Source organism: Danio rerio, chromosome 5 (assembly GCF_052040795.2).
Source record: "Danio rerio strain M-AB ecotype USA chromosome 5, GRCz13ab, whole genome shotgun sequence".
Taxonomy (NCBI): Eukaryota; Metazoa; Chordata; class Actinopteri; order Cypriniformes; family Danionidae; genus Danio; species Danio rerio.
The window spans coordinates 12,162,574-12,180,000 of NC_141025.1; the positions used below are offsets into that span (position 1 = coordinate 12,162,574).

Genomic DNA, 17,427 nt, shown 5'->3' on the forward strand with positions numbered 1-17,427 from the left:
AGCATGAGCGGAGCTACAGACGCCTGCTAGCACTTGCATAGACAGGCTTTCCTTTGGGAGAAAAGCTTAATACTTCATTACCTGTGACTCGTTTGTGTTCTGACCACACATGCTTGGTTGTACACTATATCAGTGTTTAGACTTTTAAAATACTGTTGTAACACCTTGAGCCATCAAACATTGGTCTTATGATGTTTTTTTAACAGGAGGAAAACGTGAATTGCTTAAAATATAGTCTGTGTTAATATATGCAAGGCTATTTATGAATTCCAAAAATAACACTGTATGACAACGTTTCAGACTGTTCTAGAGCCTACAGCTAATCAATCTGTCAGATTCTAGATTGAATTACAGGTCTAAAGACAATTATAAATGATAAAAGATCTTAAATGAAACAAATACATTAATAGAGATGGTATAAGTATATAATTTCACTCACATGGGAAAAAAAGAGGCCACATGAATGGTTTGTGAGCACAATAAAGTGCACACCGCAAGCCATATCATCTGATAATTGCAGGAAATAATTACAAAAGTTAAGTGACTATGTTAAGAAACATTAAAGAAAACAAAAATACAATGAATATGCCAAGATCAGCGGCTTATCTGCCGGAATCAGCTGAGGTGATGAGACGGCGACCTGCGAGATCTAGCTGTCACTCAAGTGGCCACGCCCTTAATTATGCAGACTTAATATAAACAAAATAAATGAGTTATAAAAAAAGTCACCCCCTCACAGTTGTCATAATGGGCAATATTAGCTATATGAACCAAAATCGTTCGTTGTACCATGCTGTGAACACCTTTTTTTCTGCTGTAAAGTTGGCCATTTTAAAAGTAGGGTCAACAGAAATTGGCTTTTGTATGGAGTCCGTTTGTATTTTGATGAAATGTAGTTTCAGTTACTTCTGTAGTTGTTCATGAAGGAAAGCGGGAGGTTGCCGCTTGGCTGACACACAATTTGTCACCTTAGCATTATAATGTTCTATCTGACATTTTTGTAAAAATTGAGCTATTCACATATTTTTATTAAATCACAACTTATCTACATTATGGGATGTTTTTTATATATATATAATAAGTTGTTTACATTTTAGGTTTTTTATTTAAAAAACAAATGTTACACACATACTGTCTGCTATGGAATGCAAAAAACTTTGAAGCTAAATATCTCAAAATCATTCAGAACGCAGGTAGAACCTTATAATTCCAAGGTGACGAATTCTTGAAGGACAACTTAGTTGTTTTATGTTCAATCCGCTAAAATTGAGCTCAATTTAGAGCTTCACGACAAAGGCTGTGAATACATGTGATTTTTTTATTTATTTTTTTATTTTTTTTTAAATTTGCAACAATTTCAAGAAATCTTTTTTCACATTGTCATTATGAGGTATTGTGTGTAGAATTTTGAGGATACTTTGCGGATGCACTGTATGTGTTAAAGCTATTTGTTAAAAGTTAAAAATTATTTGTACTGCATGCTTAATATCTAACATATGCAATAAAAACATTTTGGGGGAAAATAGAATTTTAAATACTTTAATGACTTTATTCCTGTCTACACTGTAAAAAATCCTGGTTGCCTTACATTTTTAAGCTGAATCAAATGAGTCCATTAAACTTATTTTATTATTAACTGACTTAACTTGCATAACTTATAAACTTAAGTTAAAACACAACTATCTTAGTTTAATAAGTTACAATGAACTAAAAACGTATGTTGTCATGATTAATTGGTCATATAGTTTTTTACAGTGTAGATGACCTGATTCTGATTGGTCATTTGTGTCATTTTGGTACATGTTTGTAAAGGTCATTACGTTTTATGCTGTGCAGTCTTCATTTGTCTTACCACTAAATTGTATAATTGCCCTTCAACCAATTTCACGTCCAATAACTCATGTCAATTTATCTATATTGCTAAGCAGTCGTAGACCTTATCCTGTCAGTATTTATTTTCAGATCATTCCACTAAATGAATCCCCATTCTAGGATCAAATGTGAAACTGCTGTATTTTCGTTTCCATTTCAAACTTTGAGCAAGGTTTTTTTTTTTTTCTACACACCTCAGTTGTTTTGCAAGTCTCCTGCTGTTTTCACTGAACAGCCTCCATCTGTCTTGAAATGGCCAACTGCGTTAGACGAAACAAATGAATCCAGACGTACAGTGTGTGTTTGTGCAAATTTGACACTCTCCCGTCTGTGTCTCTCAGATCCTAATCAGCGGATGGGAGTAATAGCTGCAGGAACGCTGGTCACATTCCTGCTGGTGGTTCTTCTGTCTCTGCTGTGCTGCTGCTTCCTCTGTAGCAACAAACACAACCGCAAGTGAGTCAAAACCTACACTACTGCATCAACTCAGACCCAACCGTCTCACATAAACGTTAAAGATCACCAGTTACTGATTACTATGCAAAGGCAAGCACATTGTAAAAAAGCGATTACTTGCTTAAGAGCTAAGGTAGAAGGTTTACTGACTGTGTGTGCTTTTAGGATTGTTTTATCCACTTTGGGATGATTTTGGGGCCTAATTTTGCAACAACGTTCTCTGCATTTCAGCAAACTGAATTTTCGGTGTCAAAGCTTAATCTGACACATATTTTGGGAAAATGCCTTGCATGTTTTCAAAAACCCAACAATACACTCTGGGCAAAAAAAAATTAACTTCCTCTTCATTATGTTTGGGGCTTTTTTTGCCCCATTGACTTTCATTGTGATGATATTTTTTGACTGTAAAGCCATGACACCATATTATCATGCCTTCTTGATTGTTGGTGGTTTTTCTGTTGGGAAGAGGTAAAAATCTGCTGTTTTTACTATTAAAAAAATGTAGTTTATGGCTTTTGTATTGAGTAGTGTGTGTGTGTGTGTGTGTGTGTGTGTGTGTGTGTAAGAGAGACCTTTGCACACTTACTTTGATATATGTGTAATAAAACTAAAATTAGCAGCTCAGCTCTTATACTGTGTTCACACCATAAGATGCGGCACGTGTGAATAAAAACGCGTTATTCGCACGTAAATAGATGCGTGACATTTTTTGAGTTTACTTGCTTTATTCAATTCACTTCACAATAAATGTCAATTCACGTTATGGGCAGGACTTCTGTCTGTTCTGTGACTCTAGCTTCGTTGCTAAATGGCTAACATGGATTTTATTCAGAGAATAGCTGTTTATGTGCTTTAGGAAGGTTGAAAAACAGTAAGTATTTGTTCGGCGTCGTGTCTGAGTCCACTAGATCCTTTCAGAGGTGCACCATGCTCTGGGAGTTTATCAACTCTAACCCTCCAGAAACTATACTTGGATGATGGAAGCTTTCAGTGGTGCTTCAGACTGAGCCCAGCTCATTTCGAAGAGCTAGTGTCCTGTGTCGGCAAGAGGATTTCCCCTCGGGACACCAACAACAGGCCCTACGACATAATAACGCCCCTACAAGAGCAAGCTCCTGATTGGTTCATGTGACGCAAATGTCTGATGAGGTTCAGATTTTCTAACTCAAAGATCCGAGTGCCATCGCATTACTAAACGCGCAAAACCTTCAACTCGAACTGCTTCATTTGCACAAACTGCGTCATTCGCGCCGTCTCATTTGCCTGAATTGCACCGCAGAATGTCTATTCACATCTTTGAATTGACCTAACATATTCTAGTCTTAACATAAACTAGTATTTATGCACACACACTATAATCTGTTATACCCAATAGAATTCCATATAAAAGTCAGACTTTTTTTTGCACAGGCCTATCTAAAGAGATAATGCTGCCAACTAATGATCAACAGTAAGGAATTTGAGGATGAGGAATTTGAATGTATAAATTTGACTTTCTATAAAACCCTTCTCTACACTTCTAGAACAAACATGTATTTTTCTATTTTCATATTTAGCAATTTTATTTTTTGCTTTGCTGCAGGCCTGAATTATTATTTTTATTCATATTACTATATAAAGATTTGTTTCTTAATGTTTTTTAAATAAAATAAAATAGGGATGCACCAATATGGCAAAATACAATACTGATAACTCAATATATTAGGCAGCTAAAAACCTACATATAGATCAATAATAAAACAAGTCTAATAAGCATTTTTTTTAATCAAAAGTAAACATGTGGACTAAATTCAAACCCCTTTTGGCATTAATAACATACCTGTGACTATAGACCTTTTTCATGGCTGCTGCATGGAGGGCGCCATAGCGACCAGCGTTTTCCGGTAGAATGCTAAAAACTTCCGTTTACAGCGTGTACAACTGGTAATTTGCGCTCCGAAAATGGGTTTCAATGACGTTTTTAATGGATAACAGAGTGTTTTTGTGACACACAACTTAGAAATGTGTCTGTTAAAGCCGTTATAATCTGTCACATGTGGTTCAAACGCGTCAGAAATACTAGAAAAACGTTCTCCTAGTTCACGTGTTTGCCGTCAGAAATACAGTGTGTGCACACATACACACACACACACACACACACAGAGAGAGAGAGAGAGAGAGGGGGGGGGGGGGGAGCGCAAAACAAAGTGCTGGCATGAAACTTAACAGGTATGAAAGTCGTGCAACTTACAAAAATGACCAATAAAAGTCTGTTATTGATACTCTGCTGGCTGATTTGCTGTTCATTCTAATCGCGAGCCGTTTGTGTTTATTTCGTGTGTTGTATTCACCACGGTATGTGTTTTTTCTGTCATTTCGAAATGACACTAGCCTATATTTTCACTTTGTCACAGTTATTAAATCAGTGTGTCAGTGGCACAGTACAGGCTACGTGTGTGTCTGTCAAACATTTTGGTGAATTACATTTGTTTGGGCTGGTTATATATTTGAAATAAAGAGAAAATGTTGACTTTAGCGATGACAAGGCTTCATTTAAACTGCAGAAGATGCCGTCTGACAACGAGGGGAAAATGCCTCACAGCAGCTGCTTTCCATCCTATTAGATCGCATTTCTTTAAGTGATCAGTCCAGGAGATGGTGCTGATGGACAACAGTATTAGTTCAAAGAGGATAAAAGCAGGTAAAATAGATTAAAACTATCGTTTCAAAGCTGTCCAAATGTGACTGTTAACACGCATCAGCTGGCGACCGGAAGTTCTTCGCATTCTCCTTGCGCATACACGCAAAGCATAATGGGTAATTTTGCGTTACAAGAAAAAGGTCTATAACTGAAACAAGTTTTATAATACTAAATAGTCCAGTATAATAACAGTTCTTTTTCACATTGTACAAACCATGTGTGAATGTAACCATATTTAAATTTAAAACCGGACTAAGGCATGATGTCGTGAACGTGGCCATTGTGTCATGCTCAAACTCCCTCGGTTCAGATGCCGCTGGCGAAAATCATCTTTTAACAAAGCCTGTCATCAGAATTGTTCACAGTTTGCCAAAGTGAAAGCCTCCTCTGTTCTCCGCAGTCAGTTGGGAAAACTCAAGACTCTCGTGTTCTAGAAATCACAGTCGGCTGTTTTCTTAAACTTTCCACCTTTTCTAAATGGCTGGAAAACTGCAGATCGTAAGACCAGCTGAGCCTAGATTTCCTCAGTTTGCACCGAGAGGCAGAGCAATCTCTCCATTTCTCCTTTCTTGCCATATGTCTTTATCGTTTGATGGTGTAAACTGCATTAGAGAGCCATCACACACACATTCAGCATAGGATCCATCTGTAATGTTAGTCTAACGTCACCCTTCCTCTTTCAGCCCAGACCAGGAAAACTCCACCAACAGCAAGAAGGCCAAAATAATCCTCTGTGGTGGATTCAGTCGAATCAGCACCAAACTTCCCAGAATCCCACTGAGGAGACAGAAACTACCCAAAGTCGTCGGTATGTCTTCATTTTCCATCATCTAAAACTGCATATGGTTTAGGTCAGGGAGTAAACAGAAGCAAGCAACAGCTGGACGGCGCACTTATTAAGATGTGGAGAATGTTTAGTCTTTTATGCTTCAACAAAATCAGCAAGTATTATCATGTTTAACCTAAACAGACAGTTTTCATTTTGATGTTGGCCATCTTAAAATTTCAGTTTTTATGTAAATATACCAATTTGTTGTGCAGAAACAACTGGAAGAGGCCGTTCAAACAGAAGGCTTAAAGGGATAGCTCAGCCAAAAGATGAAACTTTACTCACTGTTTACTGTGGACTTCAAATCTGTATGAGTTTCTTTCTTCTGTTGAATGCAAATTAAATTTTTATTTCTTGAAGAGAGATGAAAACTATTGGAATCCATAGTAGAAAAAAAACAAATGTCAGTGGTTACAGGTTTCCAGCTTTCTTTAAAATAGCTTCTTTTGGGTTCAACAGAAGAAAGAAACTCATTAAGGTATATCCTCCTAGGGCTTAGAGGCCACATACATGGACAGCACATTTTAGCTCTTGAGTGGCTATTTAAAATACTTTGAATGTTTTATATATTTTTTACAGACATACAGTGTCATTCTGCAACTGTTTTGCAGCATATGAAATGTCCCAAACACTATTTTTAATTGTCCAAAATGGTGTGGGGGGGGTACTCTCTGATAATCAAATGTAAAAAAAAAAACTGTGTATGTTAGATATGCATTAAAAACAGTCAGGAAAAAGTGTTTTATGTAAATTTGGACCATAAGTCCACATAATTTTTCTCTAAAAGTAAGTCTTATCAAAAGATGATAAAAGACTTAGATTTTTATTCTGATTAGGTTTCAATAAGCCCAAATAGCTGTTGTAAAATGAAAAAAAAAAACACCTTGGGCCTTAAGAGGTTAAAACAAGGGTGAGTAAATTATGATAAACGTTTTTTTTTTTTTAATTGACAAAATTTGACAAAATGACAAATTTTTTAGGTGAACTACCCCTTTAACCCAGGGGTGCCCAAACTTTTTTTTTTATGAAGGGCCAAAAACAAAACTAGATTAAGGCTAGTGGGCCGAAGACAAACATAGGTGGGGTTAATTTACCATGGCTAATTTCCTCATTTATTTAACAATGTTTAAAAATGACTAGAAAACATTGTTTTATATTAACTAATAATGTTTTTTACATTGTATAATGAATGTATTACAGTAAAAACTAAATCTCATTTAAAACAAAATCGAGTGATAGTATTTACATTTTAAAAAATCTGATTCATTTACTACATTTAATTGAAACACTTAATTTCTGTTTGCTTTTTTTTTTTTTTTTTTTGTAGCTCAGCAGTAAAACTAACACAGAGATTGTCATTTTCTAATTTGACGTAACCTTATTTGTGTAGGTCATGTGCCCCAACCCTCTCCATTATTCTCACTCTCCTCTCAGATGGGATGGTGGGCCAAATCAAATGTTACAATGGGCCAACTTTGGCCCGTGGGACCTACTTTGAGCATCTCTGCTTTAGCCAGTGTTGGGGAAATATACTTTAGAAAGTAATGCATAAACATGCAAAAAAAAAAAATGCATACTTTTCTGTCCATTCAACTTTGAACTGTCTATTCTGTTGATGATAGATAGATAGATAGATAGATAGATAGATAGATAGATAGATAGATAGATAGATAGATAGATAGATAGATAGATAGATAGATAGATAGATAGATAGATAGATAGACAGATAGATAGATAGATGTTGCTAACTCTACTCACCTCTATGGTGCTTTCACATTATTGCTGCGTTTCTTCAAACGTTCTGACATATTAAGTTCTGGCTCAGCCAATGGCGTGAGTTTGGGACGGGGCTCTTTGTACACCTGACCAACAGCAGTTGTGAGAGTGAACCTGTTCGTAAGGAGAAATATCGTAGTTTATGCAAGAAAGAGCTTCAGTGGGATTGAAAAGCGCTTTGCGTCGACCCAAACAGAGTCTTGAGAGTTTCATCTCAATGGAATGTTCTGGGTCCTCGTCTTATTTCCCTTGGCTCCCTGTGAAGCTTTGAGTCCTTATTAGTCTGTCCCCAAACAGACATTCGTTTACTTTTCCCCTCGCATTTCTCCCCTCATTTCCCTATTTCTTATTAAAACAGACGGCTGGGAGCTGAATGTTCCCCAATCAAAGACTCCTCTGTTTTTGCCAGGATGGAACCCCTGTGTGGAGATCTTGTGGTTGGGGAACTGTATTGACTGCGGCTGCCAGGAGTCGGTTATAGAGAGAAAATTAAAGTGGCCATGCAAGCACATTACACTATTTTCCAAGGCAGTTTGTTTGGGATATTGGTTTCGCACTTGGATCGAGGGATACAATTGTAAAAGGCAAGGCACGCTTAAAAGGGACAGTTCACTCAAAAATGAAAATTCTGTCATCGTTTAATTCCCCTTCCAAACCTGCTCGTGTTTCTTTCTTCTGTTGAACATAAATGAAGATATTTTGAAAAAAGCTGGAAATGTGTAACCATCGACTTCCATAGTGTTTGCTTTTCCCTACTATGGAAGTCAATGGTTACAGGTTTTAAGCATTCTTCAAAATATGTTATTTTAATGTTCAACAGAAGAAAAAAAACCTGAAGGTTTAAAATAACTGAGAGTTAATTGTGAGCAAATTTTAATTTTGGAGTAAACTTACCCTTTATGTTAGCACTGCCAAACACAACATGAAGTGAAAGGGTCTTTTTAAATATAGAAAAAAGTGGGCTTTTTGCAGCTGTTTTTCTTTAGCATGCAAGAGGGCAAGAGGTCAAACAACTACTAAGGGTGCAATATTTATTGTTTATGATAATATTGTAGTTTTAACATGCTGGAATTATCGAGTTCGCCTATGACACGCAGCAAAAAAAAAAAACATGAAGTTATTTATAATTTGTGATATAGTTTATCTGAAGCTGCTTTTGTGATGCATTTACAATTGTGATAATTTTATTGACCTTACTAATTAAATAAATAACTAGAGCTAAATAGTATATAATAAATAATAGTACTAGGTAGCACGTTCGCCTCACAGCAAGAAGGTCGCTGGTTCGATCCTCGTCTTAGTTGGCGTTTCTGTGTGGAGTTTGCATGTTCTCCCTGTGTTCGCATGGGTTTCCTCTGGGTACTCCGGTTTCCCCCACAGTCCAAAGACATGTGGTACAGGTGAATTGGGTAGGCTAAATTGTCCGTAGTGTATAAGTGTGTGTGTGAACGTGTGGATGTTTCCCAGAGATGGGTTGCGGCTGGAAGGGCATCCGCTGCGTAAAAAAACAACTTGCTGGATAAGTTGGTGGTTCATTCCGCTGTGGCGACCCCAGATTAATAAAGGGACTAAGCCGACAAGAAAATGAATGAATGAATAAAGCTTGAAGACAAACTATATGGTGTCTTGAGAAAGCACGGTGGAAGAAGTTTTAGTTAGAAAAATATATTATTTAAAATATTATTTAGGTACTTTTATGCATAGTCATGAACAAACTTGTTTGTAGAGCAAGATGTTTGAGCATTTTCTGCCGTTTATTTCTCCTAGTCATTTCTCCCATAGGCAGCCGAATCGAAAGTTTATAATCAATTGCAAAAATGAGCACACTAAGCAAAATACAAACGTTCAATAAACAAGAAGTTAATATTGAGTGAGATACATGTTATTTGTTCGTTTTTTTGTATGTGTGTATTGTTTCCACAACAAAATATCCTAATTAAAGCTGTAGCAGAATATTCGTGCATCTTACAGCGACACTTTGGTGCTTTATTCTGGAATGAATCTGCTTTTAAACGAATCATTTGAGTTCAATATTTATTTGGGTGATAATATCAATATGTATCGTCTATGATAATATCATAAATGTTGTTTAACAACAGCTCTCACTCTCTCACATGGTCACCCACTGAAGCTGAGCTGACCTGTGCACAGCTTGTACCTGGTTGAAAGACCACATGGGAAATCTAGGTTGCTGCCAGAAGTAGTGTTAGTGAGGCCAGCAGGGAGCGCTCAACCTGTGGTCTGTGGGTCTTAACGCCCCAGTATATTGATGGTGCCTCTATACTGCTCAGTGAACGGCATCTTTCGGATGAGATATAAAACCAAGGTCATGACTCTCTGTGGTCGTCAAAAATCTCAGGATGTCCTTCGAAAAAAAAGTAGGGGTTTAACCCCGGGATCATGGCCAAATTTACCCACTGTCCTGTCCATCATGTCCTTCTAACTATCCCTATATCATAATTGGCTTCATCTCTTATACAAAAGTTCAACAAACAAGCAGTTAATATTGAGTATGATGCATTCATTACATTGTCTGTAATTAGTTCGTTATTTTGTTTTGGTTTGTTTCCTGGTTTCCAAAACAAAAATCCTAAATGAGCTGTAGCTAAGTATTTGTGCATTGCAGAGCAACACTCTGGTGTTTTGTTCTGGAATGAATCTGCTTTTGAATGAATCAAGTGAATCAATTCAGTGATTTATGAATAGGCTGCCATAATGAATCATTTCAGTTAATGAATCACTAATGGCAAGTTCACACCGCACAGTCTTAGCCCTGATTTTCACTCGGGACAAGTTTTCTTAAAAATTATTCGATCAGACTGAGAAAAAAAAGACAGTGTTGGCTTCATACTGATTATTTTATCAAACAGTTTTTGTTTTCAGCATGACTCCCTGCATTTAAAAGTAGAAACTTCGTGCTTTTTATAGAAATTTGTCTCATGTCTGTGTGTTTTTTTTTTTCGCAGAGTTTGTTTCTAAAAACAGTTTGCGAAGGGACAAAAAAACACACACTTTATTGTCCCTATTTTGCAAAAGCACACTTCTGCTGTTATTGTGAGTGTACACAAAGTAGACACCTTACAAAATTGAATATTGTATAACACTTATTTGTGTGACCAAAATCAACAGAGTATTGTTAGTGTCTTTTGCACTGATAAGAAAAAAAAATGTCGGTCACACCGGTGTGACCTGGTGAAAATCAGAGGCATTAAATCCTGGGTTAAATCAGAGGCAAATTGCAGCTTGTTCATGGTCATGTTACAATCAGTTTGGATGCAATCAGAAAGAATCGCAGATGCCAGTAAAATATTTGGCATGCCTAATATCTGGACTTGTCTGCAATTGAAATCATACTGTGTGGATGAGTCCTGACTAAAAAACACATCAGTCATCATGACCTACAGCCAACGAGAGAGCAGGTCAGTGAGAAGTTATAGACCACAACATCAGAATAAATAAGCTTTATAATAACAGAAACAAAAAGCCATTTGCATAATCTTTTTTTTTTCTTTAACTTTCGCTGCAAATCAGTGCACAGACTATTTCTGAAATATTTGAAATTAATAAATTATCATAGATGGCCTTGTCACTTCTTGCATGTGATTTCCAGTTCAGACAGAGTTGTCGCTGATGGTTTATAGTCAGGCAGTGTGTATGCTTCCGTCACTGATCCATCGTGCAGTATGAACACAGCAGCAACTGAACGCCACCCCAGATAGACAGACATTGTGAGAACATTGTCGATCTGATGATTTTGAAAACCATGCTTGACATTAGACAGCTTGCTACCATTTTACAAGATCACTATTGTCATTTTTTAACATCCCTAAACCAACAAAAGTACCAGTACAGAAATGCTCTTATAATAATAATAATAAATAATAATAATAATAATTATTATTATTATTCCTTAAATTTATATAGCGCTTGTCTGGACACTAAAGCGCTTTACACATTGGGGGGGATCTCCTCATCCACCTGGATGACTGCTTAACTTTAGTGGACGACCATGTGAGAGTTGCAGAGAGCTAGCTGCTGGCTATGAATCATGATCAGAAATTGGCAAAAATATTTTGAATATTTATTTTTTTCAATAATCAGATTCCCCTGGAGTTCACATTGATGGTTCATGCTTTCCGGATTTAAATAATTTACTTAAAAAAGGCAGAAAAATAAAAAATATGTCATCATTTTTTCACCATGATCTCATTCTGAACTTCTGTTATTTTCTTTCTCCTGATAAAAACAACAAGTTAATTTTAGCAAAATGCAGAAGCTTCTCTTTTCCTTATCAAAGTCAAAATGCAGAAAGAAAAGATTTCCCTATAACTTCTGTGCTTTAAATTCGTACATTTAGACTTTAACTCAACAATGGTTAATTCCACTGGGGCAACCCCTGCTGAATAAAGAGACTAAAAGCTAAAGGAAAATGAATGAACGAACGGATTTTACTCGGCACTCTTTTCTTAACTATCTTTTATACTTAATCATATTCAAATCTGCCCCAATGCAATCTCGTTCATATCAATTCATTTCACTAATCTAAATAATTCTGATGCAACAACAAAAAGACAACTAATTACATAAAAGACATCTCTTTTCTATCCAAAAATACATTACTTATGATCAGAAAATCCAAAAAGATATATTAGTTTTTCCTTATAACAAAGGCTAAGGGCCCTATCATACACCCGGCGCAGTGTGGCGCAAGGCCTGGCGCAGTAGTCTTTTGGTAGTTTCAGCTTGGCGCAAGAGTCGTTTTGAGGCGTTGCGCTACGCTGTTTAAATAGCAAATGCATTAGCGCTCATTTGTGCCCCCATAGGCGTTCTGGTCTAAAAGGAAGGCGTTCTGAGGCGGAGCACTAGTGCGTTGCTATTTTGAGAAACTATAATAGATTTTTCATTAGACCAAAACAAACCCGGTCTAAACTCCGGCGCAGAGTTGCGCCTCGCTTACACACTGCTTAATACGCACAAGAGAGCAATAGGCAAATATCTTTACATATGAAAAAAAATAAATATTAAGGATATATATAGGATATAATAAGAATAGATATAGAATATAAAGGATTAAAATATTACAAAACATATTATTTTCTAGCCTACATAAATATGAAAAATCACTGCTTTTATGTCTTCTTCATCTCGGGAGGCTTTTTCAGTTCATTCATATCAATTTGCTTTTGTATAATGTTATTATTATTAGCAGTATTATTTATTATATCCATATTTATATTTGTTTTATTAAAAACAAGCTTAGATTTACCCACCTGTCAGGTTTTAGACCATATGGGGCACAGCATGTGTTTTAGGATATAACTCAGGTTTTTGAGCACATTTTGTTATTATTGTTCATTTATTCGTTTGCTGGAAATTAGAACTGAATTTAGAAATAGTTTTGAAACAAATATTTGCACTTAAACAAAATGAATTATTTATAGACTAATTGATGTCTGTGCGTAAAGGTTTCCCTATCCAAGAGGAAATGTGAAAGTGATCCATTACCTCTCATTCTCACGCAGTAGATGTTCTGTTTAACAGTTTTCTGTTAAAAAACTGTTAACTGTTAACTGTTTGCTTGTGAAATGCAAACACTTTCCACTTAGACTTACTTTGCGTCCTGTAAATAGGGAATGCGCTTATGGCGTGATGCAGCTGGCTCTTAAAGGGAATGGGAGATGAGACTCTAATTGGTTTATTCTCAAAACACACCTATAACTCATTAAGAAAATAAACTCAACCCACGGCGCAAGGCAGATTTTCCGTCCTTAAATTAGCAGAAACGCGTCCTGACACGCCCTGAAAGTGTTTGTGCCCTGCGTTTTGCGCTCTGCGCATGGACCGTCAAAATAGAGCCCAAAATGATTAAATGAAGAATAATTATGAAAACTTTGCTCCATTCAGCCATCAAATTGAACAAAACTGTAAAAAAATCTATTGAATTAGGCTTTAATTTGTCAAAAAACTGTACTTAAAGCATGTTTGATGTTTCTGTTTGTTTTATTAATATAAAGGCATCCAGACATTTAAAAGTATAGGCATTATTTAAAGATTATGACTTGAGCATTTCATTTTAACTTAGACTTTCTGTCTCGGTCATTCGCAGTCCAATGTGCGTGCTGCACGTGAAGAAACAAAACGGCAACATATTGATTTTTAGCCTATAGTACATAGTAATTTCGGGTTTTTTTAAGCATAGTATTGCATTAGCCTAATTTGCATAGATGTTTTATAGTTTATAAAATGAATATGTCTTTTATAAGAACTATTATTAATATATTTAATTTTCCAAATGGAACCAAATGAAAATTGGTTTGTTGTTTGTATATGCTATATGCATTTTAAAATGGCGCATAGGCTACACACGCTCCCCATGTCTGTTGTTATAGAGCCCTGATGACATGCAATGTAATTCGAATTATGTTCAGAGTTCCTAGTTTAGAATAGGCTAGCAGTCAGTTAAACTGTAGTACAAGATAACACATGCAGCTGCCTAAATAATGCCGCTTTTCACACCGCTTAGCTCACATGCTCTGGCTACTACAGTATATCAGTTCAGTATACTCACTATGTTACATAACTGCCCCCTGCTGGCCAAGTATTTCTTGTGTAAGACCATGTTCTGCTTTACTGCGGTTTACTGCGGGGATGTGGGATTTTTCTTTAAATCACTCACACATTCTCAGTAGACATATCTGTATAAGATTTAATCATCCTAAAAAAGCCAATTGGAGCCAAAATCTACTTCACAATTAAGAAAACTAAAGCTCAATTCTCATTTTTTCTTAAATATCCATTATGGCACAGTGTTATTTAAAACCACAATAACGCAGTGTATAGCTAACAAGAGGTCACGGGTGAGCAATATTTAGTTATACAGCGACAAAGAGCCCAGAGAGAAAGCCCAGAGCCATGCGGTCCTCAGAGAAACACGTGCTTCCATTTAATTTACCACATTACATAAGTTAAAGAGTCACCAGCATCACCCCAGACTAAAGAGAAATCCTCTGTAAAACAATAGTGTCACTGTTGCAGAGGGGTTGAGTTTGGCCCTGCAGATTGTTTCAACACACACCCTCAAGCTGTGAAACCCTGGACAGACAACAAAGAACAGAAGAGTAGTAAAACGCAAGGAAAAGATGGTACTTCAGCTGAACAGATATGAGCCCTCAAACACAAACTACCCTTTCATCCGCAGACTTCATGAGAAAATTCAGTGAGAATGCGTGTAGCAAATCAAAGAGCATTAAAGTGGACATGAACACTGGACTTTATCCATGTTTAAGTGCTATTATCAGGTCTCTGGAGCATTCACCAATGCAGAAATGGGAAGGACAACACAGTAACTTAATGAAAAATGCACCATTCAGATTTGCCTCTCCTAGAAAGTGGATTTAATTAAACATTTCCACCCTTTAATCTTAGCCAAGGCTCATTGGAAATATGTGAATCTACACAAAATGTAAAATATGTTGCTCTGAGAAAGTTTCGTTGCTTGTTTCAGATGACAAAACCACTAGAGGGCGCTGTCTACTATTGTCATGATACTGAAATTTAGAACGTCCATTTCCCAGCTAATATTTGAGCGCTGTTGAGCACGATCTTAAACAGCGTTGATATGCCAGTATGTTCACCTACTCAACAGAATTGATTGTGATTGGCTGCGAAGGTCATCACTTCACCCAACTCACCGCTGTTTACTGAGTATAAACACAGATAGAGAGACACTGGAGCGTTTTAAAGCCGTGATTCATGAGTAGATCGTATGTCAGCTTATAGACAAACCAGCTGAACCTAATTAAATTAAATACCTATTAGAGCTGCACGATTCTGGCTAAAATGAGAATCGCGATTTTTTTTGCTTAAAATAAAGATCACGATTTTCTCACGATTCTGTAGATGTAAAATAAAGGTATGGTAAAAACAAGCATATGGCACAACCTCAGTAATAATATTATACTGGTTTCTATAAATAATTCTATTCCACTTATAATAATTCTGATGTTGAATTATTATGTTTGAGAATGCAATATACAATGCTGTCATTGACAACATTAGACAATTTTATTCACTGGTAAAATCAGACAGTTGTGATTATTAGATTATATTCAACAACATATAGGCTGGAGTACTTATACTAACATTGTAAACATTTATTTTCATGCACAACTGTGTGTTCGCTATGAAAGAAAAAAACATATCAAATGCTTGTCGTAATCATAACTCTAAAATGCGATACGATCATTTAAATGAAGTGCACACTTTCGGTTTCATTCTGACTGCTAAGTGCTTGTTCATACTTTGCGCGCGGCTCCCAAATGATCACTCTGTGCCACAAACAGAATATTATTTGCAACTGTATTACCTGTTACTCGCAACATATGCAGGTTCTGTTCACTAAAGTAGACGCGTGATAGACTTAATGATAGACGCGCACGCGCACCATCTCTGTGATAACAACTCACGGTCAGCAGCTCACGTCACGTGTGATTTCCCGATCGCGTAAACATCATTATATTAAGACAAAATGACATTTATAAATACAGTATGTGACTCATTCAACATCATTTGGAGGTGTCAATGTCACTGATCAACGTGTGTGAAACAATGAAAAGACTCGTGCTGCAGCCGATTTTCTTCTCTCCTGAACTTAAAAATATGATTGGCAGAATCGTAGAAATGCTGGATTAAGATCGTTTAAAGGGTCGAATCGAGATTGCGATCTTTTAACGATTAATTGTGCAGCTCTAATATCTATGAACACGTTATGCAGTGAGGTTTTTTTCCCTTTTTTCCAACGAGTTCATATTTCCTGGAACATAATTTATTCTGTATTAGTTTCAACATGTATGTTTACACTGTTGTCTTCATTTTAATTCGTAAGATAAATTGATAGATAAATATTTTAAAACATGAAGTATTTATAGTGCGTGATTTATGAATAAAAACATAATGCAAAGGACCAGGAATTTATCATGTGAAAAAAGATGATGCAAAAAGTATTAAAAGCATGAATGACTTAATCTGTTAATAAACTATACAACATGCTCTGAAAACAAACAAAACAAAAAACAAACAGTGAAATCATATGAGCTGCAAGAGTGTTGCTGTTTAAAGAAAATGAATTGGCTTTTGCATAATCCAAACAATTATTTGTTGTCAAATACATTCAGTTTTTTATTTTACCAAAAGAAAAATGAAGTGTTCAACTTAAAAATTGTAGTTATAAATACAGTATATAAACAGAAGAATTATGTATTAGAGTGTACTACTACTCGAATATGGCTACTTTGCTGCTGAAAATTAGCAACAAAATTAGAAATGTAAGATATTTTCTATTGATGTATTCATGATGTGCAGTGTAAAGATCGTGAAACTATAAACAGGTATAGCAATGAATACTTTTTACTTCAGTACTTATTTCAGGCCGTACTTCTTTACATTCACTTGAGTACAAAAGTGTCATCAGAGTCATTTTAAACACGAGTGTCTGTACTTCTACTTGAGTAAAGTATGTGTGTACTTCTGCCATCTCTGATTACATGACACCATATAGTCCTGCATTTGATCGTTGGTGGTTTGGTGGTCCATATCTTTTACAGTATATATGGTCACGACTTAACAAGGGGATAGCATGTAAAGGCTCCACCCTCTTCTGGTAAGCAGCAGTTAATTTGCATTTAATGGGATACAAAACAATATGTCTCACACACAAGTTTATCTTCAAACCTGACAAGCTCTAATAAATTATCTGTAGAGTATTTTAGTGAAGAAACTTCCTAGACACTTTCTGGGGACACCTGAGATGTACTTT

The 17,427-nt window shown here is 36.1% G+C and overlaps 1 protein-coding gene and 1 long non-coding RNA gene across 2 annotated transcripts in view; one reads left to right on the forward strand and one right to left on the reverse strand.

The window, feature by feature from the left end:
- The window catches only part of scarf2 (scavenger receptor class F, member 2), a 75,950-nt gene that overhangs the window by 38,592 nt on the left and 19,931 nt on the right, over positions 1-17,427 (forward strand). Inside the window, exons 8-9 of the mRNA XM_087253159.1 lie at positions 2,214-2,328; positions 5,692-5,816. Of these exons, the coding sequence (XP_087109285.1) occupies positions 2,214-2,328; positions 5,692-5,816 (240 nt within the window). The remainder of the gene's footprint in view (positions 1-2,213; positions 2,329-5,691; positions 5,817-17,427) is intronic.
- The window catches only part of LOC141385763 (uncharacterized), a 163,528-nt gene that overhangs the window by 25,082 nt on the left and 121,019 nt on the right, over positions 1-17,427 (reverse strand). The window contains exon 5 of the long non-coding RNA XR_015490848.1: positions 2,067-2,304. This is a non-coding gene — a long non-coding RNA (uncharacterized LOC141385763). The remainder of the gene's footprint in view (positions 1-2,066; positions 2,305-17,427) is intronic.